The sequence below is a fragment of the Anopheles bellator genome, chromosome 2 (genome assembly GCF_943735745.2).
Source record: "Anopheles bellator chromosome 2, idAnoBellAS_SP24_06.2, whole genome shotgun sequence".
NCBI classification, from domain to species: domain Eukaryota; kingdom Metazoa; phylum Arthropoda; class Insecta; order Diptera; family Culicidae; genus Anopheles; species Anopheles bellator.
This window is the reverse complement of record NC_071286.1, coordinates 84150638-84176069: the sequence shown is the minus strand read 5'-3', so window position 1 is coordinate 84176069 and position 25432 is coordinate 84150638. Positions and strand designations below refer to the sequence as shown.

At 53.1% G+C, this 25432-nt stretch overlaps 1 protein-coding gene across 1 annotated transcript in view; it reads left to right on the top strand.

Annotated features, from left to right (window-relative positions):
- LOC131208226 (ubiquitin carboxyl-terminal hydrolase 36-like) overlaps positions 1 to 25351 on the top strand; it is a 26820-nt gene extending 1469 nt beyond the window's left edge. The window contains exons 2-5 of the mRNA XM_058200878.1: positions 6630 to 7317; positions 24160 to 24486; positions 24561 to 24856; positions 24923 to 25351. Of these exons, the coding sequence (XP_058056861.1) occupies positions 6630 to 7317; positions 24160 to 24486; positions 24561 to 24856; positions 24923 to 25046 (1435 nt within the window). The 3' untranslated portion in view covers positions 25047 to 25351. The remainder of the gene's footprint in view (positions 1 to 6629; positions 7318 to 24159; positions 24487 to 24560; positions 24857 to 24922) is intronic.
- Positions 25352 to 25432: the final 81 nt, after the last annotated feature.

Below are 25432 nucleotides of genomic sequence, written 5' to 3'. Positions count from 1 at the left end.
AATGGGGATTGTTTCGAGCGAGTATCTCTTAATGGAGCGCAAATGCACTGCGGTGGTGTCGCATAAGTCACCTTCCTTCGGAACATGCCTAATCCGACGGACGGCAATTTTCGCATACAAATGAAGTGATTTCTACTTGCTGATGACTTATTTGTGGACATCTTTTGGCATCTTCCTCCCCTGTTCCTACTAAGTAGCCGTAATGATGGGCTGGGTGCGCCGGGACGATGGCCGGTAATTATCAATTTTGCATGCATAATTTTTGTTAAATATTGACCCACCGCCAACGGCCGCAAAAATGATCCCGCAACTCCGTGGGACTGTCCGTGGCCAATTTCTTTCGCTCGCGAACGAGCGAGACACAGGAGGCTCTGATTCCCTCCGAGCCGAGTGATGGCAGCTGAGCAAAGACACCGTCATCGTCGTTGGCAGTGCGAAAAGCAGTGGGTTCGGCCGGTGCATCCTCTCCTACGGACACCGGTCTGGGGGGGGACTCTTGTGCAATCTTTATCTTGAGTTTCTGCATCGCGTTGCTCGCACACAGAAACAGTTGTGTGCACTGGGGCTGTGGCTGTGACCGTAGCAAATCAATGAGCGAAGACAGCGCGCCGTGTGCGAATTCCCGACCGGACGAGGACCTTGAGCAGAGCAGAGTCTGTGGCCTCTCGAAGACGGTGAATGACGGATGCTTTCGACGGGGCTTCGATGACACCCGCGGCTTCGGACTGTTAAAAAAGTCTCCTCGAGCATGTCGAACTGTCCTTTCCACACTATTAACTCCCGCGCGATGTCTTCCCGGTGCGTCAGCCACTTCAGGGAAGAAATGGTCCGCGTGTTTGCTGGGTGTAATTGTAAAATCACGATGGGCACGAAAGAGCACGAAAGTGGCCACTCGAGAGTGCAGCCCTGACTGCAGCACCGTGAGCCCGGGAGTGGCAAGTGAAAGGGAAAACGCTGCTAAATCATATTTGCAAGGTAATTAGCGAAGGCGAAAACCGGCTTGCTGCCAGCGTTGCCCTAGGATACGCTGGATGAGCTGGTGATGGTTACTGTGACGTTGTGTCGTATTTCTTCACAGAAAATGGCAAGACTAAGGCACCGTTGTCCCGTTCTAAAATGCGGGAACAATTGCAAACGAAAGGAATAAAATGAATGCAGTATGCGCGCCGTATTGTTTGGCCGTATCTCGGCAATATTTGCATAAAATTTTATGCCCCTCGGAAGATGACGGCAGCGATGCACCGGCACGAAAGTCAAATATCCCGCCGGTCGACGTCTCGACTTCGGCTGCAGGGGTAAAGAACTCAAAAGTGAGAATAGAATTCAACGTCGTTCGAAGATAACTCACTCACCGTGAACCACCGTCCTAGGTCCGGTATGTTAATTTGTCCCGTTTTGTTGTTTCCGTATTGTGCTGGGCTGGGCTGGTGGCTGCCCGGGCTGCAACTGTCTTCTGAAACGTCGAAATGTCTCAATCCTGCTGCCATTTCCGATGCAAGGTGGATTGCATCTTTACATCGTCGTTCCTAATCCGGCTCCGGGATCGTTCGCTGAGAACCGACCTTTCGAACAATGGGAAACAATTTCGTTAGCGTTGATCCTATCATTAGGCTGCGCACGGCCCCTTTCCGTTCGTTTCGATTGTGAAATTGTACTATCCCGGCCCGAAGGCTTAATCCTTGCATCGCTGCTTGGGCGATCTTTCGGTTGATTTATTTATTTATGAGCCTTCATCTTGCGATTGCGATTTCGCGATGATCGCGAGCCGGCGCGCTTCGCCGGTGAGTTTTATGGCAGAACCGAAATATTGCAACTCACCCGGTGGAACGAGGCTTCGAGTCCTTTTTATTGTGTCCCGTTTCGGAACGCTTGATCGAGCAAGTAACGGGGCATACAATTCTGTCGTGCTGGCGGTCCAAAAATCAAGCAAAAACTGGACACCTTAAACCCTTGCAACGTGGGCGCCTTGGGGGGATTACCGTCGCTCGAAACCCCCAAAAAAAAAACCCGAATCCATTGGACCCTTTTTGGCCGCCGCCGACCGGTGGGTGGGCCGCAGAAACCTTAAAGGGCAAAGGCGTAACTAAATACTTCATCTCAATTCATTTGCTGGGACCGGCGAGGGCTGGGCGCAAATGAGGCACACGAAGCGCTACATTAACATCATCACATTCCCTGGCCTGGTCCGGTGGGCGGCTAAATGGGTTAAATGGCGGTATTAAACCTGGGCCCGGTGTTGACCCAGTCAGTAAGTGGCCGCTTTGAAGAGTGCTTCGTGGTCAGCTTTTCCTTTTGGCCGGCACTAGCGACAACCTGGCGGAAGGTTCTGTCGCGGGTTCGGTTCTAAATTTAACCATTGCATCCCCCAACATGACATGTGTTAATCTGGCGGAGCAGTAAGACAATTTATGAGACATCTTCCTTTCGGGTTTTGCGGTACACTTTGTCGCATCTGTCTACCGCTTGGCTCCGTCGCCTCTAGTTCTTTCTTGACGATCAATTAATTTCCTCGGTTAGAGATGAAACTCTGCCCGGGCGGGAGTGGGTTGGATTGTGAATTGAAGCAAAAAGACTCAGGCTTAAGGCGTCCGATCGGCTCGTTCCCATCGTGCATATGTGATTTAGTGCGCCACTTGATCCGAGGTTCATCGGCGGCGATAATTCGTTATGGTGCTCGGTGAGCGCACCAGCGACAGCAATTAATTTGAATTAATGCGCCACTTGAACGCGAAATGTGTCATCTTTTTGCTTGGCTCCGGGATGGGCCTGAGAAGCCTCCGGGCCACTTCCGCCCGTTCTTTGCGCCATTTGGGGAATTTCCAGTGGCATCGTCGCGTGAGGAAATGATAAAAAATGTTTCCATTTGCCAGAGAACCAGAAGCATCAGTGAGGCAATTATCACGAGATGCGACAAGAAAAGGGCAAACACGGCCCAATTGGATTAATTACCCTCTTATCTGTAAGCCGTTCCGTATCTGGACGCCCGCAAGGAGGCCAACAATTGGTCACCTTACGCGCTGGGGTTACATACGAGGAGTGCTCTCTCTCTGTAGACACTGTATTAGAAGTAGTCACAGCCCCGAAAAGCGCATCGTCCGTAGCGCAATGCGCTATGCATGTCGGATGGTAATTAATATTAATGACCTGCTTACGTTGCGCTTTTGGGGCACCTAGGACCTGGGTGAGTGGCTCCAAAAAGTGTGACCCACCGAAAACAAACGCGTTGGTTCCCGGAACACGGAGCCCAGAACAGCTGCCCCACGCCGGAGTATGTGAGTAATGTGCCTAAAAATTAGTTCATCGCTTCATTTAAAACATTAAAGCGCGGCCCAGATAAGGGACGCGCATGATTAAGATTAATCAGATGAAACGCCCAACCTAGTGGGGCCGGTCCCGGCCGGCGGTATTCCGCAGGACAAACAGCGGGCGACCGACATCCGTGCGCCCGCGCCCATGTGTAGGAACGGAACGTTAAGATAATGTATTCGAGATAAGACACGGAAAGTGTTCAACAAATCGTGCCGGGAGTTACCTCCCGGTCCGAGGCCGCGAACTGTGCGATCGCGATCGACGAGATTACGATCGCGGCGGAACTGCGGCGGATCTTACTTTCTTGCGCAATCTGGGGCCGTCCTTTCTCGAAGGACCTCTGAACGGGGAGTCTGAAATCTGGACAATTTATCGGATGCGAAATGGTGCCATTAAGATGGGCGATTGACGAGTACCGCGATTACCGCCCGAAAGGATAATTAATGCGAGGCCGCCTTCGATGCAAATGCGAGGCCGGTCTGAGATGCGGTGCGTGAAATTGGCCCAGTGTTTGGTTTGGCACGCCAGCCCCGGGAGGCCTCTGTCATGTCACGTCGGCCAAGAAACATTTTATTGGCCAAGAAATCGATCGTACACCGTAGGGCACGTCCATCACCTCGTCTTGACCTGATTCGGGTGGGCTCGCCACATAAATTGCTCCGATCCTACCACGCCTCGCGGGATGACGGAAAAACGGTGGCCAGCAAAAGGACTGAGTTGCGGCCTTTTTTTTCGCAATGATTGGATTTGCCAAAACTAAACCGGGACGCCGAATCGCGCCGAATCCGGATGTAGGTCATTGCACAATTAATTTTGATTGATACCCACCGCGGACCGAGCCTTACCACGTTGCTCCTGGGCTCCTGGTTCTCTAATCCTAGCTTGAATTAGGGAAATGGCTCCCTTTTGCTGCCTCCGCCGGCGCCGGACGACGCGAGCTAAAATTTCCATTTATTACACAACGGATGGCTGGAGCCGCTCGCTAAAGGGGTCCCATCCAATTTTCTTTTTCTAGGACAGCGCGATATATTAATGGTGGAAACTCGGGAATGAAGGCAGCACCATCTGCGGGGCCGCCAGTCCGGATTATTGTCTATTATGGCGCGGGCGCGTCTAGTTTCGACTTCACGGCGTTTTTATTTCACCCGTCGTCGGGTTTGGTTCGGTTGCAGTTTAAAAAAACCGGAGCAAATCCGATACGGGGACCCTCGGTCGAGATATGCGCTGGAGGAGCAGCAGCAGCTGGAGCTGGATGCGGACCGTTTTCATTCATATTCTGCTTTATCTACTTGTGCTTTGTGATCCTTGGCGCGCTTTGCGCGATTGTAATTTGATATTTGAAGATAAATTCTCACAATTTCCCCACACAATCCTTGATGGGTCGCGGTGCCGCGGAGTCGCGAGGCACCAGGATTTTATGTGTCTGAGTGCGGCTTGTTGTTGCGTCGACAAACCAATAAACGCTATTCGCCAATTCCTCGGCACCCGCCCCAGCGGGAGTCCTCGAACGGGAGTGTCGCAGCGCCGTCGTGGGAGGATTATGAACCATGTTGTCCCGAAGCACAGTGATTTACCGAACGACATCGAGGTTAGCACAGCCAGCCGCGGTTTTGATGCGCTGGAATTAGATCAACGGAGAGGCTGGAGAGAGAGAGAGACACATTTTATGTCCCCTGACGCATATTCTGCGTCGCGCTAGTCCATTAAACAAATTAGCCGACGAGGGCATTAAAAAGGCGTCGAACGGCCCGAAGTCGGGAAGTCGTTATTCAAAATGACACTCAAAACCTACGTTCGCACGGTTCGAACCTCGTGACGACTGCAGTCAATTTGCATCCGGACGGATCGGACCAGAGTTCCAGAGATTTTATCTCCGGACCGGAGCGGGCTCATGTTTTCGGATTAATTACGCGTGCGATATTGAATGTCGCTCATCGCCATTGGTGGTGTCGTTAAAATGTGTGTTCCAACAACTTTTTGACGTTTCGCTCACCATTTCAGCAGGCCATGAGTTGTGTCCTCTTGACGTGTCACCGAAAGTAGAGCGGTTACCGTTGAATGGTTGACGTGTCGTCGATTTCCCGGATTTTCCGATTTGTGTTTGTACGGTAATTGCTCTAGTAAAGACCAATCACAGAGCCTAAAGAACGTGTTGTGGCTTCGAAACGCTTCGCCGCGGAGATCAAAGCAACCAGCGGAAGTGCTAATTTGGGCCAGTCGTCAGTCAGTCCGATGGCAAAAAAAACGGTCAAAACCAGGCCCCCCACCGGAAAAGCGGGTCGGTGGCGGCTGTTGTGAAATGCGAATCCTTGCGGGAAAATGGCGGAAACGGTGAAAATAATGCTCGGTGCTCAAACAACCCGGTGGCTGCCACCTGTGTCCATACGTGGGAAATGACCGAGGGTAAAGAGGAATTTCCGCACGGAAGACCGGGGCCATTTCAATTACAGATCGCTCTCGGGCGAACATGGCTTTTCACTCACCGCGCGTGGACCGTCGATTTGTGTATTTGCTTAACTCCCGGTCCTGGATTTTCCACGGGGGCCGGTGGGGCTTAAATGCAATTACCGCGCCGGCGGACACCGAAACTATTTCCATATCGGCCTTTGAAGTGTGTTTGATGGGCCACAATTTGTTTGCACTCGCAAGTGCTTCGAATCAGACCATTCTTCACGCTCCAGGACGGTGGCGAAATAAGTTCCAAATTACTTTACTATTTAATTTTCCGAACGTTCCTTCTTTTGGTAGTTCAAATTTCTATGGGACATAAATCGTTCCACGAGTCTCTTGAACGTGGGTTGCCGTTGCGGGATTCGGGGCCGCAAAGCGAAAGGGGAGAATGATAAACCTGCGGGGGAAAGAAAACTGGTGACGCCGTCGTCCCGTACCACCCCATTAACTACGGAACTGTCGATTGCTGTTTGCATTCCAAAGCGCCAGACAATGTAAACCATTTCGGAATTCCCCCGTCACGCACGCCCACGGGGGAGGTAGGAAAATTCCATTAATGTAAACAATTCAACGGGCCACGGCGCGGCTCAGACATCTTTTTTTTCGGGCAGAAAATGAAGCGTGGCCCGATGCGCCGAAGAGCGAAGAGAGCGGGCACAAAAAGAGGTCTTGCGCCTGGGTGAAGTGTAATTATAGCTTATTATAAATAATTTTTCATCCTCACCATTTCCTGGTCCGGGGCTCCCGCCTGGGCCGGGAGCGGGATGACCATTGTTGTCGATGACCGATTAATCATTTTGTAGCTCGTTGAACATTTCTTTTCCGTTCCCTTTTCTTCCCGGTTGCCGGTTTTTTTTTCGCGCGCTCAGAGGATCCGTAAGTCCGGTGGCCACCAACAGGAAGCGTTCGGCATCCACGTACCACTCGGTGTCCCCGTCGCCCGCTCGCAACTCGTTGTGGGCCGCGGATGAACCGGCGCGACCATCCGGGACACAGCCGGCCGCGGTCGGGAAGACGACCCGGGCGACGAAGCAATACACGCTCCGGTCGGCCAACCCGCACAGCAAGAACTACTTCGAGGAGCTGCTCAACAACTACAAGAGCCACTCGCCTCTGTACAAAGATCACCAGCCGCAAACCAAAGCCCTTGCGCAGGGTCCCTCCCGGGAGAAACCCCGGCCAAGGACCGGTGCCGGGCTAGTGGCGAAAGCGAAAGCCAAAACTTCCGATACCACGGAGTACGACTACTCGTACGAGGACGAGCAGGATGACGGAGGCGTGCAGAACGACGGGACATTCGGAGAGGCGCCGCCGGCCACCACCACGAAAATGCCCTCCACAACCCAGCGGGCCCAAGAAGCCCGGGGAAGCGTCGAGGAGGATTCGAGCGGGGACGGCGACAGTGGCTACAGTGCGTTCTACCAGAAGGCCTACACCATGCAGAAGAACCCGCGCCGTAGCGGCAACAACCTCTACAACAGTCCGCGGGCCACCGTCAGCAACCATCAAAATCAGCTCCGAACCCACGGCAACCCGGTGGACCCGGCCCGGCAAGTGGTAAGTCACCGTTAGCATGCGACCGCTACTAATCTCCTTCCATAAATCGGGGTCCGCACACACGCGTAGTTTCGGCTCGTAAAATGATAAGGTGCCTTGGCTTTACGAGTGCCGACAACGCGTTTTACGAGTTTTGGCGAGGTTGCGAGGCTGGACACTTGGCATGGGTCACCCAAGGAAACAGGTTGCTCGCTCGCTCACTTTCCTAGTGGCGTAACCACCGTAAAAGCCGCGGGTGGCCAACCCCGAAGCAGCTGGTGGCCAACAAAACATTTGCGAATCGAAACCCAAGATCCATCGAGTAGCCTGGGGAGCGAATAGACGGTCCTAAGGAATGGCCTGACCACCTTTCGAGTACTAAAATTATCCCCTCACAAGCGGGCATTCGCTGCTCCAGAAATCCCAGGTTCCCCAGGTTGGGGTCAGAGGGCCACGTAGTTCCCGAAACTTAATTAAAAGGAAATTCAATCAACTAACGTGCCACAAACCCGCCGGCCAACGAGAAGGTCAAAGGCGACGGGTTCCGGTTGGAAGGCGAATTTTGCACAATTCACTTCTTCGACCATCTTGCCACCCTCGGGGTGTGTTTTATTTTTGGACCAAAAGCCTGCGTCTGCGAGGAAATGGTGAGCTGGAAATTCCATCGTCGCCCTCGTGGCGCGGCCAACTCTAATTTGATTGTAAATTATGGATCGGCCGAACCGAGCCGGTCGGGCACATGTAAAATTTATCGACAACACCTGGACACCGGGGGGCGGGTCGGATTTCTCATCATTTTCCAACCCACGCTCTCACGCCCGTGCCGCCCTTTTTGGCCGCTGCCATTGACCGACTTCCGAGTGCGCAGTTACAGGTATTTTACGACGCGAGTACGCGCCTTCCAGTGCCATTCCGGCCATTGGCAAGACACTCGCCAGGCCAGTCCGACGGTCCGACGGTCGCCGCGGCTCGGTTCCCATTCTTTGGGCCCGAGGATGTAAAGGAATCATTGCATGAAATAAAGATGAGGCCCCCATTGATGCTGGCCGGTGGATGCTGGCCGAAACCGAATGCACCGGCCAGCGTTTCGGGTCGGATCGCCGTGCTGGCCGTGAATCGGTGGACCCCGAAACAGCGCGGCCCTAGGATAAGAAATTTTGACGTAATCTTACAAACCGACCCGGGCGGGTCGGTGGCCCAACCCACAGTCGCCGCCAGCGCGACCGGAGAACATACAAACAACGGAAACCATTCATGAAATATTTATTAAAAAGAAAATTGTGTACCGTGTCTTCGTTTTTATCATCTCCGCAAGCCCTTCGATGTGCCACGGCCCTGGTGCCCCGGCCCGGGCCCGGGCAAGATATTTGGGAATGGTTCCGTGATAAAAGCCACCAGCCACCAGCCCACCAGCTCTTGTGTTGGGCAACCCGGGTGACCGACACAACAAAGCGGACCACTGTGTGCTGTGGATTCGCCGCCGACAATGCACTCCTGGGGGAAGGGGATGCTGCTGCTGGGCGGTGATGTTGCCACCAGGTTAATATTGTAAAACGGTGCCCCGGAACGGTGGAACGGTTCAAGGTGTCGGTCTGCGTGCCAGGGTCCTTTGAACGTCCTGGCGCACGCCGTTGAGTTCATTTCCCCGACTGTATAAACCGTTTTTCCGGCACCGTTTCTCCAGCTTGGGGTCGGCAGACGTGACTCAAATACAAAACGGGACCGGTTGCTACGTTGCTCACCACAAGCCCCAGAAACGGGGTCAAAATATATATATTTGTAATACGGTTCCTCTATCAAAAGTTGCTATGTCGTCCTGCTTCGTTTCGTTGATCATTTTCGGCCTTTCGGTTGGGACCGGCCACGGCCGCTGGTGGAGCGAAGAGGACGACGACGGTAAGCCATCTGGCACACGGAGCACCGGCGGGGCCGCAGCGGCGTGTAGAACGCATCCCGGATGTACGGCAGACGCTCCTGTTCGGACATCGTGCGCCACTTGGCCGCTCCTTCGCGAACGATCTGGACCGCCGACAGGTGACCATTTTTCCGGCGATAATCACGCAAATAATTTAGATACGGATTGCGGGTCTTCTTGCCGGCCCGTCCGTTGCGCCCGCTTCCGGACGATTCGCCCACCTTTTTCTCCACGTTCGATTTGGTTTCCGACGCTTCCGACGGCATGGTTCCGGTAATCGGCGGTAACTCGATGGCTGATCCGGATGTCCGTGTGGGGCGTGAGAAAGAACGTGCGACGAGCCACGCGACAAATTCGAGCACTGCCAAACCGCACTTGTGATAGCAACTCATCTAATGGGAATGATGCTGCGTACCGTCTCGCAAAGGTAGCTTGGATGGAATGGAAGGGCGCCCTGACAGCTGAGCACGGTCTACTAGGTCGCACGGAGGGCGCGAAAACCAATTACTTGGGTGGCGGCTTGGAATGTCCAATTTCCCGAACCGGACTCCCCGTCGGGATCAAAAGGGAACCTGGCTGACCTCGTCGACAGGTGAGCGCGGGCCGTACTAAAATAAATCTAAATAATTGATTCCACATCCCAACGCTAATCTTCCGACTCGCCGGTGACTTTTCGTCATCCGGAGCCGGTCATCCGACTCCGACGATTCCTTCGGCCCCACGCGCCAGGGGATCAGGGCTGTGACACCTATGCTTCTTCACCCGTCGCCAAGATGCCACCGGGGCCACCGTGCCACGATCCATTACTCACGCTCACGGAGTAGCTAAAGCCGGCCAGTAAGTTATGATCCCGACCGCCCTCTGGCTTGTGGTCGATTAGTAATTTATGGTTCATCACCATCACGCCAACACGGGCGACACTGGCTTAGTGGTTTTGCGCCCCCCCTATTGCGAGGTGCGAGCGCTCAAAGTTCATTTGTCAAAACCAATCCCCGGCCCCGGCAAGGATCTGGGGGTGGCCCCCGGTTCGTTTGCATAAAAGGGGGCACACCCGGGGCCGGGATGGTCTGGGCACTTTGCAAGGTGTACCTCGAGCATCGAGCGAACCGGAAAGCAAGGAAAGAAGTAAGACACAGTCGTGAGGAGTAGTAGTGGACCACCTGAAGTGTCGATTGTCGAATTGGCCCTCCCGACCCGGCCCGTTGATCGTGTTAGAACAAGCGTCACATTAATCTGCTAGCATTCCAAATAAATAACGACTAATGATCAATTACCTGCGCCAGGTACACATAAAATGTTGTGCGGTTGTCTGACGGGGCTTAGGAATTGGCAACGACGACGCCGCGAGCTGGCCACGCTTCCTGGCTTCTTCTTCGGAGTTCGCACGGAGTGTTATTGGTAGCAGATGTCGAACTATTCTACTCGTCCGGAGCTCGTTAAGACGGCGGGGTCGCTCTCTCTCGCTGCTCCTAATCCTGGCCGAGCGGGTCGAACGTGTGGTGGCTAATGATGCAGAAATTTTTCAAGCATCCCCATCCGCTGATGATGCTCTCTTAATGCATGATGCATGAGGCGTCCACGAGGCCGGTCCTTCTTCCATCCTTAACCGGTTTGTTTGGCGGCCGAAGGCGCCTCTCGGCGGACCGTTGGCATTTTTCTTCTTTTGGAGCCATTTGGGACGCATTAGACATGGAGGGAGGCCGAGGATTCCGCGTGCGAAAGATATTAATTATGATGACAATAATTCCTGGCCCCTCTGGGGGCACGGTCTTCGAGGCACATCAAAAGACGCTCTCTAGACTCGCTAGGGTGCCGCCGGGAATCGCGAGCACGGCGCGAGGGACACAAAGTTTATGTTCCTGTTTTTGTTTAATGTCAAGAAGTAGCGAACGTCACGCAAAAAATAGGCAGGCGACCGATCGGACGACCGATCGGGCGGTTCGGTTGCTGGGGGCTTCTTTACATAAACGGTGCGCGCCATTCCCGCGTGAAACTTCCCCATTGTTTTGCACCGCGCCAGGAACGGAACATAACGATCCGATGCGCCCACGCCCAAGTCGTGCCGGGCATGCAACCGCGAGGCTAGCGAACCGTCACCGCCGCGTTATGCTTTCCAAGAACTCGCTACTTTACGTCGAGTGTAAGCGTAGGTGCTAGAACCGCGGTCCCACGACCGAAACGGCAAAGCGATCGCAATAAAAGATTAACCATAGAGTAAATATTAATGAGCTGCTACGCGCCCGTCACGGCCTGCTGCTGTCGATGAAATGTCGCCGAGACCGAGACTGACTAGAGACACTGTCTCTCGCGCAGGTCGCATCCTCGCTATCGTCCCGTGAAACACCGAAGCGTGCAAATAATAATGAATTTTTAATTGAAATCATTATTGACGCCCTCTCTACGGCAGAAGGGGGGTTCTTGGGTTATGCAATCCATCATCCAAGAAGGCGTAGGAAGAAACGCGGACCCGAACACCGGTTCTCGAATCCGATCTGGTTCATTCACTCGACACGACCCGCCAAAGCACTTCTAATCCGCGTTTTGCCACGTGATTGATTTCCGTTGCTAACGAAGTGATTGCAGCCAGCGGCTACTACGAACGCGGATCGAACGAGCTGGATAAAGAGGGCTGGCGAATCAAGATCTAATCAAGGCGGCTGCGGCTGGCCGAGGTGTTTGCATACGGTTGCCACGATCTCTGCGGTAGCAAACAACATGGATTGATGGCGCACAAAGGGTTCTTCAAGGGCGGAACATAATTCTTGATCATGGGCCTGGGGCGAAAGTTGTTTACTCGCGCGTCCCGGGGAGTTTCCACCTTCGAGACTAATTGTTTGCGGCAAGCCGCCGGTCGAAAACGATTTCCCCACGATCCTTGACACATGGCGCGCGCGTGATTCGGGTTTTCGGGATCGTTGTTATGGGTTCCGTTATTTACGGGGCCAGAAAATAGACGATTGGTGTCGTGGGGATTTATTCGCCTTTAAACTTTATGCTATGCTCGGACCGGTAAGCTGATGCTTCGCGGTCGGTCAAGGATGGATGGGCGGCATTAGCGCCACCCGATCCAAGATGGCAGCAGTGATTATGAATGGCACCGGATCGACAGACGCAGGCAGGCGGTTGATTGAATGATTGATGCAAATGCTCTTTAATCCACCTTTGCAGAAAGGCGCATCTTGGCGTGGGCTGCCGAGCGGATTACGGGCCTTCAGGGGGGACTGCAAACATTGTAACATAAGCCGATGACAGGAGCCAATTTTTCAAATTAAGCACGAGCAGCACCGCGTTTTTTTATATGCAAAATAGCTGCGAAAGCGAGACTCTCGTAAAATCAATTTACCAAAGAGTCAAATTTCTGTCCCGCATTTGGGCTTTGAATTTATTTTTCCTTAAACAAATTACCATAACCACACGTCATAAAACCGTTACCTGTGTATCGAGTTATGGCCGTCATATTTCTTTACTAATTGTTGGTGACATTTGCAAAATTTATACTGGCAAAGAGAGAGAGAGAGAGCTTGTTTAACATAAAACTATGCGAAAACCATTTTTCACGCTTTAGATTGCATTCTTTTGTAACCCAATTTGTCACGCCAATCGCGCTCCGGAAACGGCCAACACCGGGGAGCAGGACGCGTGTGTGTTTTAGTCCAATTGGTTCGTGAAATATTTATTGGGCTCCCGATCGATCGATTGACTTGCCTATTGTCGCCCATTCGCACGAAGGCACGAATGTCAGCCAGAACGTGGCAGGCGTTTTTTCCCCTGTTCGACGCGGCCGGAGGTCATCACTGTCAGTGGCAGTTCCTGGTGGCCATAAATTATCCGTGTGGCTACGAGTGACACGCCTGGGAGTCCACCCGGTCCCTAGCACACCCGGTCAAGGCACCACACATGCATTCGGGACGTGGCCGGGGCCCACAGGCCACGAAACGGTGCGGTTCCTAATCACGAATGCAAAAATGGTTTTCACGCCGCGACACCGTGGCCGGCAAGAACTATCGGCGGCCCGGACCTCGAACAGTGACATAAACTCTGGCCGTCGCCCGAAGGTTTCGCGCCATTCATATTTCACGGATTTAACACTTTTCTGTGCCACAAGGGAGGCACCGGACGGCAAAACATGTGTTTGAAATAAATTGTCCGCCGGCCAGCCAGCCCTTACGGTAGTCGGCTGCGGCATAGTCTGCGCCAGAGCCAACATTCGTGTGGTGCAACCTTTTTAGGATTATGTTTGCTGCCGACCGCCGTTGAGCTCCGAAAAACATAAGATCCAAATCCATGTTGTGTTCAACAGCGATTTTCGGGGAGCTCCGTGGTTTGTCCACCCGATAGAAATCTTCCTGGACTGGTTGGAGAGCGTGATCGTGATTTGTTTGCTCCTGACCGCGATTTGTTCGCGTTGTTCCGTGGCCACCGAGGCCAAATTCCTTCTTCCTTACCGAGTGCGATCGAATCGATCATACGGCAAACAGCCGAGAGACTGCCAGTTATCGCCCTAAAGGATCTCCGAGAACGATCGGGCCCCTTTTCAGTGAGCCAACCCGCCTGGGCTGCTGTTATAAAATGGGTTGGGCGAAGGAATCCTATAAAGTGCCCGTAAACCCGGTTACCGGTTTGTCTGGCCGAAGGCATTCAGAACACGCGGTAATGAAGTTGTCTTCCCGGGGGGAGATGACTCAGCCACAGGGTTCGAGTGAAACCGAAACTCGGATTGCGTCATACGATCGGAACGGCAATAACCCGCAGAAGACGGAAATGCAGGTGCAGTGCCTCTCTGTTGGATCGCAGATGTTATAATTTGCATTCGCATAGATCGCCGAGTGGCCGAGGCAGACGATAATAAAATCTATTAGCTAAACGTTGGAGCTGCCGGCGCACTACGGATCTGACGGATGTGTCTGCAATTAGCCAGTCCGAGGAGTAGTGCATCGTTTCCATGTGCCAAGGCAAGTCTTGTTTGCAGCTCGATCGCAAAACCTACGATTAGATGATTAACGATGTGGCCGCAGCAACGATCCGATCGGCTCGTTAATCGGTTTTTTATTGAGCAGAACACGAACCTCTTTACGATCGCCGTTCACTCAATAAAGCACGTTATTTGCATCTGCAAACGGCCACTCTGAAGTCGAACCCTTCAATCGGGCTTCGATGATAAAATGTAGACCTCTGTGCGCGCTACTTCCATTAGCCAGGCCGTCAACTTTCACGTGCGTCGAAAGGATGATTTATGGAAATGGAATCGCAGGGATGGCGTCTGGAGCCAAGCTCTGGAGGGTCTCCGCAAATTATACGCAATTTTACTTCCGAAGAACGGCCTGTAGTTTCGTTGATCGCGGCGGTCCCTTTCGTGCCAGCGGCGCCCGGCTAATGTTTCGAGTAATGATAGTGCCGTCACGAAACCCGCATCGCATTTTGCATGTTGTCTACAGCTTTTTAGATGGACCGACAGATAGACCCCCGGAACGGGACAATTTTAATGAAGTGCACTCGGGCTGGGAAGGCCGGGACAACATCTCCCACTTCGGTGCCATAAATCAGAGCTCAGTTTCCACTCGTTGCTCTCGAAACATTAAAAGGAGTGTGCCGCCGCAGAGCCAACACCCGAAGGTGTGTGCCGATGTGCTTCCTATTGTTTTGCCTCCCTGCAGGGCGCATGCAGGAAAAAAAGGGGGTTTGCGCCACATCAATCCGAGAGCTCCGGAGTGTTTGCATGTTTTGACAGACCCCCCGGTCCCGGACTGACACTCTGACGACAAACTTTTCCGCATCGGACCCCAGAGCCAGAGAGGGTGGCCAAAAGGTCCACGCAACCGAACCGACCTGACGGGCCGACGGTGCCGGCGGCGCATAAATATGCAAATTGGATAATTCATAATAAACACTATGATTAGAAACGATTTTCACGCCTCGCGCGCGCTGCCCTTTTTCCGTGTGAGGTCCGTCGTCCGTCGGATCGAAGGTGGGTGTTTGGTGCCTGCCTCGAAAGCCCTTCAAGCTGCCAGCCTGTCTGCCACCAGGCGATCGACGGATGAGCATTGGGAGATAAAACGTTTATTTATCCTCCTTCGCCAGCCAGACGAGAGCTCTCCGGGGAGCATACGGGAAGCGAGATGCTACCGTGCGATACGCATGTGCAATACACGGCCATTTCATCGAAACAGAAAGTAATTACCGTATTTTTCCGTGTATAACGCGCACCCGTGTATAACGCGCACCCATATTTTACGAGAACAAAATTGGAAAACAAATTTTTTACTTTACATTTTTCAGATATGTGATATCCAACAAATATCAAATGATAATAATGTATTACTCTAAATACTCTATAAATATTCTAAAGTAGACTAAAGATAAAATGCGTATACATTGCAAAAGACATACTAGTATTTTATATTTCGGAATAATCTTCAAACTCAGATTCACTGCTGTCTGACAAATTGATATTCTCCAATTGCTGTTCAATGTACTCCTCATTGTCACTCTCTGAAGAGTCCTCATAAATTGCGACATCTTCAGATCCATGCTGATGCCACATTTTTTAAATGATTTCACAACAACTTCTGTTTTAACTCCCTGCCATGACTTAAAAAACGATATTGTATGGATAATTATATTCCTAACAAGTGTTTCATTTTATAATTTATTCAATAATACTATAGAATATGTACCTAAAAGGGCACATTTGTATGCTTGGAGGAGACAAAATGTTTACTACCCTTGTATAACGCGCACCCAGATTTTAGAGCTAAAAAAATTGGGAAAAAAGTGCGCGTTATACACGGAAAAATACGGTAATCATCCGCGCCGTGGCTCCGAGAGAAACTCCGTAGAGTATCGTTCGGCGATCACTTCATCATAAGGCGCGCTTTCTCATGCGCCGATTGCGCAACGTGGCCCGAACCCGGTTGGGGCCAGTGGCCACTGGAACTGGAACCACTTTACTCGAGCACCCGCCAGTGCGTCGTCGTCACCGCTTTAATGAGGGAGTGAAAAATCACCCTTCAATACATCAATCATCGCGAACGTCGGCTGCCAACCGATGATCGGTCAGATTGAGTTCCACAGTGAAGGCAATTAAATAAGGCACCCCCGTGTAAGGCGTGTGTTGTCGGTGGACAAATTGGAAAACGGGTGCCAGCCCAACGACTTCTTTTTAGACCACGAATCGTGACGCATTTGCAGTGAATAGCGAGCGGAAAATGCGCCAGACCACATGCACCGACCGAAAGTGTCCATTTGCCTGCCTCGGGCCAACCGCAAATAGAGATTTTATTCATGAACCAGAGACCGTGACCTAGATGCCGGATGATGATGAATTCTAAACGCTTCGGGCCATTTTCGGGTCCCAGAGCGACTGACACAGTGAACATTCTGATGGCTGGCTCGACCCGGATTTCCGATCACGATATTTCGTCGGTTTTGTCGGTTTCAAATCGGATTGCGAAGCGGAACCGCAGCTTCCGCACTAATGACACACTAGGCGTTCCGAGTTCCGAGTATTGATTTGTGTTTCGCTTGCTGAAAGACACGGAACGGGTTAACAAGACGGTGACACGCTTATCCTCAACTTCATCACACCAGCTCCACCTGTCCACCGCGCTAACGAACTCCGGGCGGACGCGACATCTTGACAAATAGTGGAACTACCAAGGCGAAACTGAGGTAGTTCCACTCCAGCTCCAAAGCCAACTCCGACGAGCTGCTGACGGCAGAGCTAATCTGTTGACAGATAAGACGACAGCATGCTATGACAGTAATTATCTACCGGCGCACAAGAAGTCACTCGTCCAGCGGGCCAGGGTCAGACCCCGGCGCATTGCACATAAAAAGCAGGTACCGCAGCCGCGGGACATGTCCTCATCTCGGGGCGGCTTATGACGATTGCTCCCTGGGCCCAGAGAAGTAGCCTTGCACTTGACATCGTCGCCATTGTGCTGCACGGAGCGGTTGTGGTGGGCTCCTTTCGGCGCGCGCGTGTCCTCCTCCTGTGAGTCTTGTGATTCATTGTGCATGAAAAACCAGGCAACCCACGGCCGAGCATCGATGGAACGGTAAACATGCAAACATTCCACCCGCCGGTTTGATGTCCCGAGAATCCGGCGGACGGCAGGAGCAAAAAAAAAAACGGACCGCGAACAGAGAGTAGACAGGACGGTTCTTGGCAAACATCATCATCGCCGTTTTTATGGGAGCTCCTCCGTGCCCTCCTGAGAGGTTAGGTGCTCCCGGTCGGGAATGCGTCATCGGTGTAAGCGCGAGGAATAAGGTCGCCGTCGTAACCACATTCGCAGCGTGCGGGTTTTTTTTTTGGTGAACATTTTCCCTTTCTATTGGACCCCTTTTGGCCGCGGTCCCGTTCGTTCGTAGATGGATTGCTGCCAACCCCACCTCGCTTCGGTGACAGCTGTCAGAACGGCGTGCATGTGACACGCATTGTGAAAATTCCATCTTGCGAAGTGAAACCACATTCACCGTCTGACAGGATTTTCAATTTCGACTCCCGACGAAGACGCAACGGTAATTTTCTAAACCTCACGATGAACTGCGGTTTTGATGATGTCATCGATCGGAGACATCTTTTCGCAATCGCTCACTCGGTCGTCTATTTTCGAGATCTGCAGGACACGCGTCGGTTGCTTTTGGGGGCTATCAATTTCACCCTTCCAATTCCAAGGCCTGCTTCGATGCGGTCAGCATAATGTAAGTTAAACAATTCCCAACGGATTTCTGTTGGAGGAAAGTTGGAAAAATGGCCAACATTAACCTCCGACGCAGCGCGGCCACCGGTAGGTGATGATGGCCCGTATTTTATCGATCTCCGCGAATTTATCGATCCATTACATTTCAATCGCCACCGCTCGTGGTCGCGGTTGGTCGGGATTAAGTCATTGTGAAGACGGCGGTTCCAGCCCCGTGTGGTTCTGACCGCCGGCAGTAAATTACACGGCTCGTTACGATCCGGGAGGAGAATCGTGAGCCGGGTCGTTCGACTCGGCGGCCAATACACGGCCGGCGGCACCATAAAGCATGGTCCGATTAATAATGATCGATTACTCACCGACCGACCGACCGACCGATGATTCCTGAGAGTGCCGCGGCCCCGGGGCCACTTCAAAGCCCGGTCAAAATTACCATAATTTTCTACTGCTTCACTTCCCTACAGGACTCGGGCTGGGCTGGGCCGGCCCGGGGGATAAGCCGGAGACGGAGAAGGGGTTGCCGCCGGTATCTGCGGCTGACTTCCTGGCCTGACGGTGAGCATCAATCCATCCATCCATCAAGACGGTGGACAGGACCGAAAAGGATTCCGAGCGGTTTATTTGCTTTCACCACGGACATGATGCGGACATCCGAAAGGTCCCGGTCGCCGGAAGTTTGTCTAAAGGTGCGACCCCGGGGGCCGATACTGTCCCGAACAAAGAACTTCGATGGCCACTTTGTCGGCCCGGAACGTGTCGGAACTCCGTCTTCCGAGGCGGCTCACTTTCGAGACCACTTCGCTCCCCCCGGGGGAACAATCTGATGACTGCTTCGTGAGTTCTCCCGACGCTGGAAGGGTCGCGCTTGAAATCTTGGCTTTCTAAGGCGGCACCGGGCCGCTCGTTTGCCAGCGGAATGTAAATGGGATGCGTGCATCGGATTCGGGCCACTCGGACGATAACGGTACCACTTTCGTCCCGTCCTCCAACCAAGACGATGATGATGAATTTCTGTCAATGGGCGCAGCGATCGGTTCGGAGTCGCCTATGTCCTGCCTGCAGTCAGAATCTGGAGAATCGTGGCTAGCGGAACGGAGCCCACAAGCCCGAGGCACAGCGGCTCGTTGAACTGGCTCGTTGCCGGAGGTTAATCGGAGGACCGCAGAGTGTCCAAATTGGGCTCATCGTTTCAATCCGAGCGATAACTTCATCGTGTTATGTTGCGTAACACAAACTGACCTTTCCTTGCGCCACACGATTGGAAGAATTTTTGGGAAAGTTAGACCGTTCGCGTGTTGGACGTGTTTTGTCAAGGACCCCGTCAAGGGCCACATTTTTTCCCTGGAAACGGCTTCTGCACGGCTCGGCAGAAGAAAGTCTTTGAGTAAACAGTTTTGTTTTAATGTATCTCTCGCGGTTGGCCGTCTCGTAGAATTCCCGTGGACCAAACTTTGGCTGACGCTGAACTTTGGCTTGAGGTTGCGAGCTGAAATTTATGCGATGCACGCCCACCGATAGTATGCGACCCCGGACCCCGCGGCCGATTCGACCGTTGCAATTGGAAAACGCAAAAGCCGGGCCACCACCCTCACCGGAACCGCGGTCTTCGGTTTTCGGGAAAGCACAGCCAAGACCTAGGAAAACCGGAACGGAATGGAACTGAGTTAATGCTTCGGGGGTTGGCCATGAGAAACGGATATCTTGCCGGTTGCGGTCACAATCGGATCACGGTGGTGGTGCTGATGGCACTGCAGTCAGTGCAGTTCCCGAAGGCAGACCTGAAATGGCTGCAGAGCCAGCTAGCCTAGTGAGGCGCCTAATGATTCCGTTTCCTCACCCGACCCGGCCCGGGTTCCCGGAGTTCCCGGGGCAAAAGTAATCAGACAGCGTGAATAATTCAAAAATCCATCTTCTCGCTCTGGACCGGATCTCCGATCTGGGATGCGAGCGAGTTGAAGAGGAATGATCTTTTTTGTGTGCTGCTTTTGGGCGGCCTTCAATCATTTCCCAGATTCACTTGTCGGCCAGGGGTCGGTCAGGATGATTTGAAGGAAATTAAGGATAACACACACGCGGACACACGGACAACGGGGGCAGCAGCGGCATCCAATTACAGTGGCTCTAAAGGAGGCATTAAAATGGAATGAAGAAGAACAGAGTCGACGGCGGTCGTAACCGAGGAAGCCGCAGCGGGGCACGGGCCACCACGCGCCTGTACCTGTGCCAGAACCTCTTCCCGTTTTTTTAGGTGAAGACCGAAGGCAGCAAAGGGCAGGATCAACGGGCCAGAAGTTGTCCTTCGCCCAGCAGCAGCAAGTGTTGCACCGAGCCGAGCCACACAAAGGAAGGAACTTCTTCAAGATCGCGTTAGCCTCTTGAGCACTGCGAGGATCGCATCATAATTATAGGCGTTACTCGTGAAGCCTTCAATTACACAAAAGGCGGGAGATACCAAAGAGAAGAAACCGCTTTCTGTTACGATGCTCGGCAGATTCATTTTTGGGACATTTCAATTCAACATTAAACTCAAAGGGCCAGTCGATAGTGCATTTGTCGTTTTATTATACGCTTCCCGCGCAGAGTAATCGTGCCCTACAGACACAGTTTCATTGGTTGCATTAAGCTTTTCCGTTAAGTGTTGATAGCCCGCGTCAAGTACTCGAATTCCGACGAGCTTTTAAGATCAGCTTGCCGTCAAGGAATTCCGCAGTTTCCAGTCTAAGCGATGCATTAAACTGCCCAAAAGGGTTTTTAATGGGCCGCCGTCTTTATGGAGGTGTTCCAAGTGTCGGTTTACGAGCAGATGGAGTGAAGGTTCTCCGTGCTCCGGCCCGGCCGACCATTCTGTTACTGTTGGGGTGGGTCAAAAGTCCATTAGGGAGATATCGTTTTAAAATGAAAAACTGATGTCATCCGTGTGGCCAACTGACAGCCGGCCGCCGATGATGAACTGCATGACCCCCCCGCCACAAGACGACTGAAATCGATGCTCTCGATGCTTCGGAGAGCATCGATTTCTTAATTTATTTATTTATCGACCCCGCGCGCGCTCTGGTCGGGTGAAACCGAATGACGCCGAATTTATGCTGATCCTCCTCGGCCAAGCGGAAAGGTGTGCGGGCTGCTCGCGTGATGTCATCGTGATGTCGTGGCCGCCTTTGAACGCTCGTTTCAAAAATATTAACGGTGACGAATTAGTGTCATCCTCTCGGGTGTCGCCGGCCAGCGCACTTCGAGTGAAGCAATCCGAACGGAATTTTTCACTTCGCGCCGTTCTATTTCTGGCCCAGCAGCAGTTAACGGCCCTCTTTTTTGCCGGAACATGCTTTGGCCGGAATCGATCAATTAATTATCGGCACCGCGCCCGGCACACTGTGTAGACGTTGCTCGCCTTGATCGGGTATGCTGGCTGCTGGCCACTGATGGGACTTAATCTTCTGCCAAGGGAATCATGTCCAGGCTGCGGACAGTTTCGTGATTTAATTTGCCGCCCAACAAGCCAATCGGTCGATCGATCGGCCATCGATTGCCCTGCATCGCAGCGGGCTGTGGCACGTTGATAAACATTTTAATCCCGTGCCGAGCCGAGATCCGGATGGGAACGATAAAACGTAATAACTAAATCACCTGTCCATCATCTTCATCGTGTTCCCTGGCCCTGACTCGGCCACCATCGGCCATTATCGTCCGATCCGAATCTCTATTTGCTTTACCCAACCTCAATCGATTCCATGTTGAGATAGATCGCGTTGTGAGGGGACGGCCGTGTGAGACACACAGGGCGCGGGGTGGTCATAGAGTGATGTTTATGTTTTCTCATTCTCAGATTACGAAAAGCAAATAATCTCAGGGGAACCGAAGTGGTGACCAGCGGTGCCCAGCAGCAGCGGCGGGACGGGACGCCCTTGTCAGGCTCGGCTCGTCAGGTTGATTGAGAAGTTTTCTTACCGGGAGGCCCTTCGGGGCCGTCACAACACTCCACGCGGTCCCAACTCGGAAAACTTTGGCCTACACGAACACACGAGCCAGGGGCGCGTTTATGGTGTGAAAATTCTGATGCTCGTTTAATTTTCCAATTTTTCGAGAGTGACTTCAGCACGGTGTGGTGGCTACGATGGAGCCCGTTTCTGTATTTCCCCGACATGGGTACTAAACCCGCCCGGCGATGGCTGCTGGGATGAAGATCCCCCCCCACCCGAGAAACACCTTCAATTTGGGCGAGGCAAAAACTTTTGCCAGGCTCCTGCTCCGGTTGCCCTGGCAACCCATCTAGCCGGTAGATGGAAAGTAATATTCGGAATCCGCGATGTCGATTGTGTCGTTTTCATGGAAAGTTGTTTCGTGGCCCGACTTTCCGAGTTCTCGGGAGTGCGAATGCGGGATCATCATTAAACCGGGTTAACGAAGTCACGTGGCGTGCTTTTATTTCTGTGCGCCGCGCAAAGCTTTATCCGTTTCGCGCTTCGCGTCGAATGAACAGCATAAAACGAGCGAAACAAGTCGGCGGGGGGTTTAGAGCAAATTTTATGTTACCCCTTGTTCGGTGTAACTATTTTAGAAGCACAACCCTCCAGGTCGGGTTGGTCGAGAATATGGCACGCTCAAACCGCAACCGCGCAAAAAAAATGTTTCCCGCCCGGGTTGCGACCGTAACGAAACTCATTCCTTCAGGGCCGAGCGAAAGGAGTCAAGAGAAACAAAGGAAGAAAGAAAACCCCCAAGCCTTCCCAAGCCCACCGGGCGGGACAGGCGACAAGCGAAGCCGTCGCGGCAAATATCGCAGCATCTGGGCTGAGGTGCGAGAAAGGTTGTTTGCGTCTGCGGATCAGGAAGGAAGCCGGCGAGTCCATTGACATTTCCATGTCGACGCGTTTTTGTTGCGTGCAGACGCAGCTGGACTGGCTGGCTGGCTGGCCGCAGAGATAAGAGATCTACAGCAGCCCTACAGTGGGCCGTGGGACCCTTGGCAGACTCTTTAAACTCCTTTCCAAGCGCGAAGCCCGATAAGCCTGATAGCGAGCCTAGCACTGGCTTCGACCCGTCAACCAGCGGACGTTACGCTTCGTTACTTATTTACTTTTTTCCTCAGTTTCTGTTGAACCCCCTGGTCTGGGATGAAGTTGCGTCTACGACGAGCGAAGGGTGCCCGGTGTCTGCTGCACACACTTTAAGCTCCTCCAGAAGATGAGTCATAAATTGGGAACGGTTGTTTGCGGTTCCGTGGCGCGCGTGGAATATTAATGCAGCTCGTGCGGTCCCATAAAGCGGTGTAATGTGTTTTACTACCTCTCGGGGAGGCCGAAGGGCCATCGCCGGGCCATCGCTCGTGGGGATGGTAGAGAAAGAATTCGAATCCCGGGGATGTAAAGGACTCTTACGGGCCATCGCTCGCATGTCAGCCAGACGCGTGACAAGCTTAAGCAAGGCGACCGGGACGGGAGGACCAAAGTGGCTTTCTTGTGCATTGTGTCAACTCGTCTGCGTTTCTGCGCGAAAATCGGGCCGCCCCATCAGTCTGATTAGGTTAATGCAGAGGGCTGCACTCGATCATTATGGGGGCCACACATAAAATTAACTCTGCAACACTCAGTTGGAATGCATGTCTGCGCTCAGTTCTCGGTCGTCCATTCCACTTGTGGCGAGTGCATAAAACCATTTAAAACAATTGCCGCGCGGCTGCTATGTTGACAACGGACCACCCCTTTGGCTCACGGATTCGTCCCTTTGCAAGTACGCGACAGACCACCGAGGGCCTTCACGTTCCGGGTTTCCCGGTTTCCGGGTTTAGTTGCGCCGCTGTTGGGTGATAATCCGTGTGGGCTTAAGCAACAGACGCATCGAGACGAGTTGACAAAAGTGTTGCCAAGTGAAACCCAAAACCCCCCATCCAACCCGGTTTGATCGATGGAAAGGGACCACAGAACGGATGATGATGTTGCCGGCCCCGAAAGATGGAATGCAGTATTTATGATTCGCATCGTCGCTATCGGCCGCTCGGTCACGAGTAGTCCCAACACTGATCGGATGTCGATCGTACCGATCAGACAACCCTGCCAGCCAGCGCTAGTAGGCTGTGATTAATGGACAGGCCCCAACATTAGTCCGACGAGGCGTAAATGGGCGTTGGATTAGGAATCTTTTGTCAATGATTTGTTACGACCTTCCCTCGAACAACGCAATCGTCTGCGTCATGTTAGACTAATACTATATCTCTCTCTCTCTCTCTCTCTCGCTTTGGTTTAGAGCGTCCCAAAGCCGTACTCGTCGATGACGGAGCTGAAGCAGGTCAATTTCGGTACCAAAGACGCCGTCGATCGGATCTACAGTCAGTACAGTGGGCGAACGAAGGACTACATGAGCCACCAGGCACAGCTGCACTTTGAGCGCATCAAGGTGGAAGGTTTGTGCAAGGTGCCCCGCCCAAAGCTGGTGCCCGCCTCAACCAACCGGTCGCTGGACTTTCGGCCCGATCGCACCATCCTGCATCGGTGTGACGACGAAACGGGGTGCTGTATGCCGTCGGAGACGTGCGTCCCGAAGCACACGGCCACGGTCGATCTGTACTTCTTCGTGAGTAGCTTCCGGTGCCGTGGCATGCAGGCAGAGGGTCAAGTTCTCGGTATCCTTTCCCCCCCCTCCCGCAGGTGGCACCCGTCCGTGGCCGGTCACACTACCAACCGAGAGCGCTGACGTTCGTCAACCACACCGAGTGTCACTGTGTCCAGCGGGGCGGGGGCACTAGTAGCAGTAGTCAGGCGGCCAGCAGTCCACCCAGTGCCAGTGGGGAGCCACCAAAGCCGCCCGTCGTGTGTCGATGCCCAAAACACTTTAAGTCCATCGTGGATAGCGAATCCGAGTGCTATTGTGACTGTCTGGCGGACAATCGGGACTGCATTCGATTCAAGGAGGGACTGGAAAGCTTCTCGATGGATGACCGAAGGTAGGTGCAGTGGAGTCGTGCGGTCCTAGGTCCTCTGTGGGTACTACATCGCTCGCTTGCCCGCAGGTGCATTCTGAAGAGGAGCTGCCACGCACCGCTCTGCAGGCACGGCACGTTCGATCGGATCGCCGGCAAGTGCCCGAAGAAGACCGACCGGATGGACCAACTGTTCTCAGCGGTGTACCGGTGAAGGGATGCGCCGCCTGAACGCGGACAATCGTTACCAAAAGCCGGGCCAGAGCCAGAGCAGCGACACTCGAATTAGAACGATTTTGCAACGCTACGACGGTGGGGAGGAAAGCCAGGACCGGTCCGGTCCAGGAGTGTGTTAGTAAGTCCAAAGTTAGCCACGGAACGGAGCGGCGCACACTGAAACGTTATCGACAATCTTCGAATGTTATTTGCACCGGAAACAAGCCGCTTACACGTGTAAGCCGCTTGGTCGGTAGGGCTTTCCTTCGGAAGCTGTGTCCGCCTCGTAATGCTCACCACCCCCTCCCAAGCAGTGTACATAGCCACACGGCACCCCAGAGAGAGAGAGAGAGAGAGAGAGAGAGAGAGAGAGAGAGAGAGAGA